Genomic DNA, 13240 nt, shown 5'->3' with positions numbered 1-13240 from the left:
AGGGTCTAGGCCCGAAACATCAGCCTTCCTGCTCCTCTGATGCTGCTTGGCCTGCTGTGTTCATCCAGCTCTACACCTTGTTATCTCAGATTCTCCAGCATCTGCAGCTCCTACTATCTCAGAAGAAGGAGATGCAGTGGCTTTTGTTGCAGTTGATCCCAAGCAACTCCATAGTACAGGAGATAGTAAGAACTCCAAATGCTGGAGTCAGAGATAACAGTGTGGAGCTGGAGGAACACAGCAGGCCAGGCAGCATCACAGGAGCAGGAAAGCTGACGTTTCGGTTCTGGACCCTTCTTCAGATTTTTCTAGGCTGTTCCCAATTTAGTGAAAAATGCTCTCTAGTCTGCCAAAAACTTGCTGATCTTATAGTGAAAAGAACTATTGGTAACAGAGGAAATTTCCCAGGTTGATCACGAGTATGGAGTGACTTCTTATGAAGAAACATCATGTCAATTGGGCTTGTAGTCACTGGAGTTCAGAAGACGATGACAACCTTCTTGAAACATACAAGATTCTTAGGGGATGTAATAGGTTAGATACTGATATGTGTGGGAGAGTCTAGAACCAGAGGGTATAATCTTAGAATAAGAGGTCACCCTTTTAATATGGAGAGGAGAAGCAATATTTTCTTTTAGAGAGTTAGTGGAATTCTTTACCACAGAAGGCTGTCAAAGCTGGGTTGTTAAGTACATTCAAGGTTGAGATAGCTAAGGCAAAGGCTCACCGAGGAAAGGCTGTGTTATGCTGAGGAACTAGAAACCATGTAAAACTGTTCAAGCTATAACCTTCCAAGTCCAAACATCCATTGCAGAATAACCTGTCATGGCAAGTGCAGTGAAGTGCCTCACAGACTTTATTGGAAAATGAACAGATCTATTACTTTTTGCAGTGCCAAATTTGAACTATTATTTGAACTATTAAAATATACCTTTAAAAAGTTTATGGGTACAATATATTTTTGTTAAAGATTATGGTATTTTTTAAATTGATGTGATTCCAGAAGTATTTAATCAGTTGATTGGCCATATGTTGATTCATCAACTAGCAGAATACAATCTTTTAAACATAAAAATTTTAAAAGAAGTGAGACACCTCTTGGCAAAACTAGTAATTACAACAATCCTTTCACCAAAATAATAGCAACTCATTTTAATATTGTGAAAATGATTACAGCAGTTTACACATTCATATTTGGAGAACTTTTTTCCCCCTTTCCTTTAAGTTTTCCCATACTTGAGTCATACATTGTTGTCTGATGGACTGTGTGCATGTATCAGCTTCCAATTTTTTTTTATTGTTCATTCACAGGATGAAAGCATCACTGACTAGGCCAGCATTTATAACTCATCCCAGAAGGCAGTTAAGAGTCAATCACATTGCTGTGGGTCTGGAGTCACATGTAGGCCAGACCATTCTTCTCCTAAAGGACATTAGTGAACCAGATTTAATCCACTAAACAGCATAACACAGTCAATCAATGCAATGATGAATGGTTTTAAGAAAACAAGGTAAACAGATCAGTGTAGCTTCACATGCAATAAGAAGCAATGATGTAATAGTTAAATTAATTGTTTTTCAAAATATATCAAAGAACGATCAGCAGTATAAATAAAGATTACCTTGCAATGCGTGACTAAACACAGTTTTTCTTGACGCAGTTTCTAACATTCTCCTGCTAATCTGACATTGTCCACATTAGCTTTGGAATTATTTAAGCTGTGGATCAGAATTGTCATTTTGCAGTCCCACTAATTTGGCACTTACTTCCCACAAACGCCTGGCTGTCTCATCATCCAGAGCTTGCGGAGCAGGGTCTTTTTCTTTATTAACATCAAAGTATTTCCCAGATACCCCTTCCAGTTCTTCCGCAACAGTCAGATATATGGAGGGTTGTGCTCCTAAACGTGGGGATTTCACTAGAAACCAGAAAATTGGTCCTGGAAAAGAACAAATATGAAGACCCAATGTCTTCTTGACCCCCAGTATAGAGAATACAAAGTATCACTCATAAAAACTTCTAAGTAAGGTGTTGATGGAAGATTGAAAAAAAAATTTCCTAAACATTGAAAACCAGATGAAAGGTAAAAAGGAAACAGATTACCAATGGTAAATTATTGACAGCCAAGAGGACCCCTTGTTTTTGCCACTGAGGAAGGGCAACAAAATTTTAATAGTACAATTTTAAAGGGGGTCAGACAGGGAAGGACTTGAGAGAGTGTACATATTCAATTCTTTATAAGGCAGTAAATGAATTGAGATGGTTGTTTAAAAAGCACAAGAGATCCTTACCTTTATTCATAGAGGCAAAAGGCTAACAAGCAATGAAGTTACACTATACTTTTATGAAACACTGATTAAAACAAAAACACTCGTTGCTAACATATGCCTGTAGTCTTGTATCAGTTTAAGTACTGTTATGTTATTAGTGCTTTTCTTGTGCACTGTGCTCTAATTTTAACAGAGCTATGCTGTTTTTTTAGGATACTGATGAATTCTAACTCTGATGCTGTTAGAGTGCAAATATTCTACTAAAATCAACAAATACAGAAGGTATTTTTACTATGTGATGGCATCTCCTAATGAAGAATTGAGAAAGACTGGAAAAGAAGCCCTGACCCTGAAAGAAATTTTCAGCCCTGGTGTGGAGTCAGCGCATAATAGCCGAGTTCCAATGTCATCCCATTTTTGCTTGTTTGAGTTAATGTTGTCATTGGAATGCTTACAAGTTCATAGAAGTCCGAGTGTGAGAAGCCAGAGACCTTGAAAGGGAGTGTTAAGTTACATCTTTTGTAATTGGGTTATTTAAATAACAGAAATTTAACAATTGGATTACATTGGTCTCCTGTGTATGGAAGCATAAGAGGACATGCCTCGAGCATTAAAACTGTAGTAGTATTTTATTGGTCACTGACTAATTATCACAGTACCTTGGGGTCTACAGTCATTGCATGGGGACAATAGTTCTACCAAAAGTTTAACTGTCACAAACGAGGACTTGAATGAAGTATTAAAGGGTTAATTCAATCTGATAACTCAATTTCCAAAATGACTTCCTTTAGCACTTGCCCAGCAGGAAAAGATGGTAGATGTCAACTGGATCCTTAGTAAATGAAAGTCATTTGGGACGATGTCTCATCGTCAGAAGTTTCAAACAAGCACCAAAACACAACTGGTGCTGGAAAGGCTCTCCCATTAGGTCCTTCTTACAGGTCAGCTATCTCAACCACTTTGCATGTTGCACTCATGGTGGCTGTGGCAGGGAAGAGATCATTGTCCGTTTCCACATGGATGATACTTCTGCAAAAGAAGTCTGGAGAAAGATACCATAGTTTTTGAAGCAAGTTTCATCCCAAGCAGCTCCATGATGTAGGACTGAATGCTGTATGGTGTACTTCCACAGGGACAACCAAGATAAACAATAGTGGCTGGAAGGCCGTCAACTCAGTGAAGAATGCTCTTTCCCAGAAAGGCTCTTGTAATTCATAAAAGTGAGAAGTAGTTTAATCACTTACCCAATGTTGTGCTGGAAAATTTTGATTTATGCATCCCTGTGTGTCTGCCAAGTTCTGTGTTAACCACCCCTGGGTGCACAGCATTGACTGTAACATTACTCCCTAATCAGAAAATAAAAAAATTAAGTCTTGTTGTTTTATCTGTGAAATTACATTTGAAGCATCAAAAATGAAAGTCTGCACTGCCCTTGATGGTTCATCAAGTTAATGCCTTGAGTAGCTGTGACATTCAAACTGGACGACGTGGATATTATTCAATAGTTCTGACCGTTAAGTTTCATGGTGAATAATGCCCACAACTCGTTTGGAGATCAGTCAGGTCAATATAGCACTTTTGTTGTGAAATGTTAACAAAACACAGTCTGGGGATTACACTTTGTGACCTGTCTGGTTTAGGTAACTTGAAATCAGCTTACTTTACGAATTGAGTCATCTGCAAAGTTCACATAGCATGCTTTTTGACATTTAAAAAAAATTGTACAAGGAGAACTCTACACTCTCTTTAAGCAGTGAGAAACACACTGTGTGGGTGACATAGAGAGGGGTACAGGTCGAAACCCAGCACCTCCAAAAAAATAAAAACCTGCCTTAAACCTGTGAGTAAAACACAGTTGTGATGACAATAAACAGAATTCGTTTGTTGTTTTCTTTGGTAATCAACAGATGTCAAATTGAATAAAGTTGTTCTCATTTTGGAAATTCCTCAGTATAATCATATTGCTTATTTGTAGACTAACCTTTTCACTGCTGTGTGTTTGGGTATCTTTACTGGCTGATCTCTCTATAAAGGGATTGGATATAATTGTTTTCAGAAACAATGTTTGCAAAGGTATTGCTACATCTGCTGATTTAGTAGCAGTGTTAACTTATCCAGAGCGAGACAAATCTTTTATACAGCTCCATAAATGACATTTAGTCCAAGTGATAGCCAACTTGTAGCATGCACTCGTGTGAACTGTTGGATTTTGGTGTGCAGTTAAATTTGATTTGATAACAATCACTGTTATGATCTCAGCTAAAGTTATTACTTGACAAGACAGACCCAGACAGAAACCTGGCTTGATACGTCAATATTTTGATTTGTTTTGGTTTTAACAATTATATTTCTTGCTGAAACACAAGCATGCTATGCTGCATGCTTTGCTTTAACAATAAAACAGAACGTTAACAAAAAGACAAAATAGAATAAACCAAACCATTTAGTGATTCAAACATGCTTAAACACAGCAAAAATAAAATTCTATTAAACTCAGTAACTCCTTCATAAAATTGAAAACAAAAATCAAAACTGCTTTTGTATTACACCCAAACACCTGAGTACAGTCCCCCAAAATAGCACTCTCATCCCACAGTCCCTGTATCCAACACCTTAGAAGATTTTACTGTAGCTTCAACTTTTTGACTGGAACTGAACATAGCTTCAGGAAGAAGCTTTCACATGCCTGAGTGTTACAACATGGAGACTGACCACTGAAACAAATCAGCCTTTCTACCTTTGCATTCACAACACAGTAAAATTAAAATGAAGACTCTCAAATAGTCACGCCAATGATTTGTAACCAGACTTAGAAATGATCAATCCTAGCCTCTGTGAATAATTAATTTCCAGATTGGTTCTGTGTCTTAACTACTAAATACACAGTAACTTTAGTGGAGAAATTAAACAACACATTAAACTGATTAATGTCTGTGCCATAAACTTGAAACATTTGTTCTTAATCTTATTCACATACAAGTGAACCACACACCTGCAGTTAAGGGATAAACTAAAGAAACCAACAAACTTGGCTTAAATGGCTTTTATGATGAGTTGTTTCATAGGCCTATACGTGGACTCCTTGGTCATCTTTCAGAAATGTTGACTTGGTCACCTTTTCAGTTCACCTAGGCAAAGGCAGTAATACTTCTAACTCAGCTTTCGACTCTTTGGGCTTCCAGAAGCCGGTGTATCACATTAGGCAGGGAGCTTTCAAATCTTCATGCTGTCTCAGCAGCAGACCACAATCACCTCACAGAAAACAGTTAAAAGAAAAGACTTTAATCCTCGTTCCACCCTGAGGGAGAATGATATAGACTCTTTCGAGGCCTCAATTATCATTCAACAATTGCCATCTGTATGAACATAGGGTCTCTTCAAAACTTGCTGGAATAAATTCCCAGGTATTAACCTTGTTAATGGCCAACTTCAACTATCTGTTTAAACATAATGGCACGGTGGGTCAGTGGTTAGCACTGCTGTCTCACAGCGCCAGGGGCCCGGGTTCGATTCCCCCTTGGGCAACTGTCTGTGTGGAGTTTGCACGTTCTCCCTGTGTCTGCGGAGGTTCCTCCAGGTGCTCCGGTTTCCTCCCACAGACCAAAAAGATGTGTAGGCTAGATAGACTGGCCATCCTAAATTGCCCGTAGTGTTCAGGGATGTATAGATTAGGTAGGTATGGGGAATGGGTCTGAGCGGGATGCTCCGAGGGTCAGTGTGGACTAGTTGGGCCGAAGGGCCTGTTTCCACACTGTAGGGGTTCTATGGATAATGCTCTTTCCAGAGTCCGTTTGTTAGAACATTTTAAAGTCAAAGCTCAGTGCACAATTGGCTTGCAAGCCCGGCTGTCCCAAAGTACACTAGTCATTTCCAGTTCTGAATTCAAAACTGATAAGAAGAATAAGAATAAAAATAATGAAAAATCAGACAGGGGTCCAACATCAGCTTTAATTTACTCATCTTTAAGTAACCTCTTCTGGGTTTTATCCCAACACTTGTACATAAGAAACAGTAGCACAATTAGGGCATTGACTGTCAAGCCATCCTGACATTCAACAAGATCATGGCTGATATGTGGCATAGATAGGAAAGGTAAGAACAAACTTTTCCACTTGATGGAGGAATCAAAGACGAGGGATCATGATTTAAGTTAGGGTCAGAAGGTTTAGAGGGGATGCGAGGAAAAACTTCCAGCCTGAGGGATACTGAAACTCACTGGCTGTAAGGGTGGTAAAGGCAGAAACCCTCATAACATTTAAGATATATTTAGATGTGTGAACTTGTTTTGCCAAGGGATACAAGGCAATAGGCCAAGTACTGGAAAAGGGGATCACAGTAATTAGATGGTTGTTTGATACAATGGTCTGAAGAGCCTTCCACTCAGCTGTAGATCTCTCTAACCTGCCCCAGGCCTCAACTACTCTTTCATGCCACCTCAGTATAGCCATCAACTCCTGCATATTTAATTAAAAAACACACCACCCTCCTCTTTAGATACCTCTGGCAATCTAGTCTCCACCAACACTTATGGTTAATAAGTATGGTAAAGAGGTGATGGGGGAAATAGCAAATGCACTAGTAATTATTTACCAAAATTCACTGGACTCTGGGGTGGTTCCCACAGATTGGAAAACAGCCAATGTGACGCCACTGTTTAAAAAAGGAAGTAGATAAAAAGCAGATAACTATCGGCCAGTTGGCTTAACTTTGGTAGTGGGGAAAATGCTTGAATCTATCATTAAGGAAGAAATAGCAAGACATCTGGATATAAATTGCCCCATTGGGAACACCCGGCATGGGTTCATGAAGGATAGGTCATGTTTAACTAATTTGGTGGAATTCTTTGAGGACATTACTTGCATGGTGGACAATGGGGAACCTGTGGATGTGGTGTATCTGGATTTCCAGAAGGCATTTGACAAGGTGCCACACCAAAGGCTGCTACATAAGATAAAGTTGCACGGTATTACAGGTAATGTATTGGCATGGATAGAGGATTGGTTGACTAGTAGAAAATAAAGAGTAGGGGTAAATGGGTGTTTTTCTGGTTGGCGGTCAGTGGCTAGTGGTGTGCCTCAGGGATCAGTGTTGGGACCGCAATGGTTTACAATTTACATAGTCCCCAACTCCAAATCATCTAAGTGTGGTGTGTCAAAATTTGCAGATGACACTAAGGTGAGTGGTAGAGCAAAGTGTGCAGAAGACACAAAGTCTGCAGAGGGATATAGATAGTCTAAGTGAGTGGGCAAAGGTCTGGCAGATGGACTACAATGTTGATAAGTGTGAGGTCATCATTTTGGTAGGAATAACAGCAAAATGGACTATGTTTTAAATGGTTAAAAAAATTGCAGCATGCTGCTGTGCAGAGGGACTTGGGTGTCCTCGTGCATGAAATCGCTAAAAGTAGGATTGCAGGTGCAGCAGGTAATTAAAAAGGCAAACTGAATTTTGTCTGTCATTGCTAGAGGGATGGAGTTTAAAAACAGGGAGGCTATGCTGCAGCTGTATAGGGTCCTGGTGAGGCCACACCTGGACTACTGTGTGCAGTTTTGGTCTCCTTACTTGAGAAGGGATATACTAGCACTGGAAGGGGTGCAGAGGAGATTCACTCGGTTGATTCCAGAGTTGAGAGGGTTGGATTATGAGGAGAGATTGAGTAGACTGGGATTATACTCATTGGAATTCAGAAGAATGAGGGGAGATCTTATAGAAACATAAGATTATGAAGGGAATAGATAAGGTGGAGGCAGGGAGGTTGTTCCCGCTAGCAGGGGAAACTAGGACTAGAGGGCATTGCCTCAAAACAAAAGGGAAGCAGATGTAGGACTGAGGGCAGGAGGAACTTCTTCACCCAAAGGATTGTGAATCTGTGGAATTCCCTGCCCAGTGAAGCGGTTGAAGCTACCTCGCTGAATGCGTTTAAGGCAAGGCTAGATAAATTTTTGAACAGTAAAGGAATTAAGGGTTATGGTGAGTGGGCAGGTAAGTGGAGCGGAGTTTCAAAAAGATCAGCCATGATCTTATTGAATGGCGGGACAGGCTCGAGGGGCCAGATGGCCTACTCCTGCTCCTAGTTCTTATATGTTAGAGAATTCCAGACATTTACTACCCTCTGGGAGCAGAAATTCTTTTTCATCTGTTTTACAAGTGTCCCCTAGTTTCAGAGTGCCCTATTATTCGTCTTCTCAATATCTACTGTCAAGCCCTCTCAGAATTTTGTATATTTCAAATCAGATCACTCAACTTCCATAGTCCAATGTATGAAGGCCTAACTGTTTAGGAATTCTTGAAAACGGCAACCAAAACAGTACACAGTACTCCAGCTGTAGCCTACCCACCATTCTGCACAGTTGTAACAGGATTACCCAGTTTTTAAACTCCAACCCATTTCCAACCACCCTAATTAGTTGGTGCACCTGCATGCAACCATTTTATTTCAAAAATATACTTTATCCCTAAGATCTAGAAGCACTTACAAATGTTCTAAATCAGTTCTGTACAGTCTTTGCAAATAAAGAAAAAAATTGAAAAAAAATTGGAATTTTGACATTTCTTAGAGCTTCTCTCCAGTTGCAAAAACAAAAGGCATTTTCTACTCATGCACAAAACTTTTTGAACGGGCATTTTGAGACACAGAAGGTCTGACAACAGGACAGACCCTTGATATACTTTGGTAGAAAGATCCTAGTGGCAGGGTTTTCCCCACTGCACCTCAGCAGCAGCTGCCCCAAGCTTCAGTGCATCTCTCAGCACACCTTGGAATATACCAGAATGCAACACTCAGTCAAGGTCACGCTTCACACTGGAAGACCAACAAGCTTCAGGCAGACCAAACAGTGTCTTTCACCAAGTTATTGGCACCGTTGATGTGTGTGTGTCCAGGACAGCAGCCCATAGAGAAGAGACTTGTGTCACAGAGCTGCTTGACACAAATCATTAGATCTGCTTTGCAAAGGAACAATCCAGAAGGAGGTGTGTGACGGTGTCTTCTCCCTGCAGCTGCTTCAAAGACAGCATGCAGTGGCACAGAGACAGGCATATGTGAAGGATCTCACAGGTAGTGCCCTTCTCACCACCAGCCAGACTATGTTTGTTGGAAAATTATGGTGTTGCTCCATTCTACTAAATGACTGACAGTCTGTTCAGACATCCATGTGTCAGGATCCACCTGCTGTACTTCCTGCAGGGTCTTGAGGATGCTACGTGCTGACCACTTCCTGATGGACTTTTGGTCAATCGTGTTTCTCTTTGCAAATTCTTTCACAAAGGACAGGTGATATGAACTGGTCCACTACATGATAACATTTTGTATTTGAGGCACAAGAACACCCAGATCTCTCTGCACTGTACTTTTTTTTCCAGATTCTTTATTTAAATAGTAGTCTGCCTGGTTGGTCCTACCCAAGTGCATGAACTCCATCTCTCAAGTTTTGCCCATTTACTCAACCTGCTTATACATCCTTGCAGATTCATCGTGTCCTCATCACAATATGCTCTCCTAACTATTTTTATATTGCCAGCAAATGTGAATACATTAGACTCTGCCCCACATCCACGTCAATAACATAGACAGTAAATAACTGAATCCCTAGAACTAGTGGAATACCACAAGGACAATTGTCTTTCAAACCTGACAAATACCCATTAATCTAGACTGAGTTAATTTGTGTATTCACCACCCCTCAATCCACACTAATACATTGCCCCTAATACGGTGAGCTCCTATCTTGTGCTTTTTGTGTATCTTTATCAAATTCCTTCCGAAAATCTAAATGCACTTCATCTATCGACTCTGCTTGTTATATTCTCAAAGAACTGTAGCAAGTTTGTCAAACATGATTTCCATTTCATAAAATCAAATGTTGACTGTCTGATGGTATTAATGTTTTTGAAATATTCTGCTACTCTTTCCCCGATAACAGATGTTAAGCCAGGTAGCCTATAGTTTCCTTTTTGTTTCCCTCCCTTCTTGAACATCGACATCACATTAGCAATTTTCCAATGCGCTGGAACACTCCCAGAATTGAGTTCTGGAATATTTTGACCAATGGCTCCAGGATCTCCGTAGCCAATGTTTGAAATCTTTGCATGCAGGCCATTTCTGTTATCAATTCCCAGTAGCATCCTCCAAGGGTCCTACTCACTAAAAGTACTTTTTTTTTAAAAATATATACGTAGAAGCTCTGTCAACTGTTATATTTCTCGCCAATTTACTTTCATAACTAACTCTCTCCCTCTTAACTTTTTAGTCAACCATTGCTCATTCCTAAAAAGCCTCTGGTATACCACCAATTTTTGCTGCTTTGTGTGCCTTGGTTTGGATTGGACACCTTTGTTAATCATGGGCGACTCATGCTTTCCATTGGTCCCTACTTTATGACTAGAATAAATTTGGGTTTAGCATTATGAAATATCTGCCACTCATCCACTGACTTTTCCCTTACTCTATTTTCCCAGCCCACTTTAGGCAACTTTCTTCATGTATCTAATTGCTCTTACTTAAGTTGAGGACACTGGTTTGAGGCCCAAGTTGCTTTCCTTCAAACTCAAATTGAAATGCTACTTTGTTGCAATCACTATTCCCTAGAGGATCCTTAGTTGTGAGATCTCTTATTATCAATTACTACATCTAAAATAGCCTTTCCCAGATAGGTTCTGCAATATATTGCTTTAAAAAAAATCCCTGATGCACTCTAGAAATTTATCTTTTGCGTCTCCTTGCCCATCTAATTTGTCTAGTAAATAGGTAGACTAAAGGCAGTCATAATTGCAGTGCCCTTCTTGAATGTCTCCATTATCTCCCAATTGATAATTCATCCTACATTGAGGCAACTCTTCTGGGCCTATAAACAAATCCTACCCTTGCCATCTCTTTTTTCTACCCAAACTGCTTGCACATAAATTGCACCTATACCATTACTTACCATTGTATGGATGCCTTCCTTTAAGCTGCCTAAGTTACCCTACCTGCTGTTCCTTTGTCTATCCTTATGTTATGTCGAGTGCCATTGAATATTGAGTTCCAGTCTTAGTCACCCTGTAACCAAGTCTCCAATAACAGCTATCAAGTCAATCATTTATTATTTCGGTTTATGCCGACAATTCATCTATCTTGTTATCTGAATGCAGACAGCATTAATCAAGTGCCTTAACTTTTTATTTTGTTTGTTTCTCATCTTGGCTGACTCCTTTATATTTTCTAACCCTTCCTATCAATTTAATTATTTGCCTCTTCATTACCCTGAATCTCTGTTCTCTCACTTATTTCCGATTTGTTTTTTTACACTTGGGGCAGCACGGTGGCTCAATGGTTAGCACTGCTACCTCACAGCGCCAGGGGCCTGGGTTCAATTCCACCCTCAAGCGACTGTCTGTGTGGAGTTTGCACATTCTTCCTGGTCTGCGTGGGTTTCCTCCAGGCGCTCCGGTTTCCTCTCAGTCCAAAGATGTGCAGGGTAGGTGGATTGACCATACTAAATTGCCCAGTGTTCAGGGACGTGTAGATTAGGTAGGTCATAGGGAGATGGGTCTTGGTGGGGTGCTCTGAGGGTTGGTGTGGACTTGTTGGGCCAAAGGGCCTGTTTCCACACTGTAGGGATTTTAATATTGCCTTCAATTGAATCATTCCCCCCTCTAATTAATTTAAATTCCTATCTACAGAACAGCTTCTTCGCTACTATTATCAGAGTTATGAACAGACCTCTCATACGAGAGCTCATCCTTCTTTGCACCTTCTCTGTAGCTGTAACATTATATTCTGCATTCTGTTCTATTACCATGGTGTACTTGTGTGAAGTATGATTTGTCTAGTTAGCATGCAAAACAATAGTTTTCACTATCTCGGCACATGTGACAACAATAAATCAAATCAACTTTAGTTATACATTTTGCCAGGATACAGCTTTCTCTTCCCTTAGTACTGGTGCCAGTACCCAATGAATCGGTACCCATTTCTCCCACACCAATCTTCGAGTCAAGCATTTAACTCTAACCTTACTTACCCAATGCTAATTTGCATGTGGCACAGGCAGTAATCTTTTTGGTATTACCTTTACAATTCTGCTTCTTCATTTAGCCCTGAGCTGCTCATAATCACTCAGCAGAACATCTGTCTTAGTCCTACTTTTTTGTTGGTATTCTAACATGGACTGCAGCAACTGGACCCTTCTCATCCCACTTCAAGCTCTGTTGGGTTTCAGGTTTCTCTGTTCTTGCTTTGAAAAAAGCTGTTCCCTTAACAATACTATCCTCTATTACCAATACTCTCTACCAATTCTCTTTCCCCGAAAATTTAATGGTAGTCTGTATCATGGTGCTGTGGTCAATACAGTGATTCTCCCTGCAGTCTATACCCTCATCCTTATTGGACAAGGGCACTGGCTAAAGCCCCGCCAAAGCTATATTCTGGATCTCCATACCTGCCTTATTTGCACTCATACCACATCAAATTCACTGTGGTTAATGTAAGGGGGTGTGCCTGCCCTTGAAACTTTGTCCAGGTATATCTTCCCCTTCCTGACGTGCACAAGAGTCTGCAGCTGAGTCTCCAGCTCATCAACTAAGCCAAAGTTCCTTGAATAGCCAAAACCTTTTGTAGATCTCAAAAAGGTAGTGCCCTTCTCACCACAGGCCAGGCGAAGTCTTGGTGCTTGTTGGGAAGTTCTGGTGATTCTGCCAAATGACTGACAGTCTGCTCAGGGAACAACCCAACAGGATCTGCCCCCTCCTTTTCCCACAGGGTCTTGATGACACTATGTGTTGACCACTTCCTGATGGAAGTGTGGTCAATGGTGTTCTTCTGTGCAAATTTCTCCATAAAGGATAGGTGATACAGGACAGAGATAGTAGGAACTGCAGATGCTGGAGAATCCGAGACAACAAGGTGCAGGGCTGGATGAACACAGCAGGCCAAGCAGCATCATAGGAGCAGAGAGGCTGACGTTTCGGGCCTAGACCCTTCAGATGAAGG

At 40.5% G+C, this 13240-nt stretch overlaps 1 protein-coding gene and 1 long non-coding RNA gene across 2 annotated transcripts in view; one reads left to right on the top strand and one right to left on the bottom strand.

The window, feature by feature from the left end:
- Positions 1-4214, top strand: part of LOC125481785 — a 7417-nt gene extending 3203 nt beyond the window's left edge. Inside the window, exon 2 of the long non-coding RNA XR_007261456.1 lies at positions 2484-4214. This is a non-coding gene — a long non-coding RNA (uncharacterized LOC125481785). The remainder of the gene's footprint in view (positions 1-2483) is intronic.
- Positions 839-3637, bottom strand: LOC125481784 (retinol dehydrogenase 13-like). The gene is made up of 3 exons (XM_048593692.1): positions 3516-3637; positions 1768-1940; positions 839-1423 (listed from the first exon to the last, which is right to left on the bottom strand). Exons 1-3 carry the CDS (start codon positions 3547-3549, stop codon positions 1397-1399), a joined length of 234 nt encoding a protein of 77 aa, XP_048449649.1. The 5' UTR covers positions 3550-3637; the 3' UTR covers positions 839-1396.
- Positions 4215-13240: the final 9026 nt, after the last annotated feature.

Source organism: Rhincodon typus, unplaced genomic scaffold (assembly GCF_021869965.1).
Source record: "Rhincodon typus isolate 14 unplaced genomic scaffold, sRhiTyp1.1 hic_rhity00003563, whole genome shotgun sequence".
Classification (NCBI taxonomy): Eukaryota; Metazoa; Chordata; class Chondrichthyes; order Orectolobiformes; family Rhincodontidae; genus Rhincodon; species Rhincodon typus.
The sequence above is the reverse complement of the archived record's forward strand: the minus strand, read 5'-3'. Positions and strand labels throughout refer to the sequence as shown.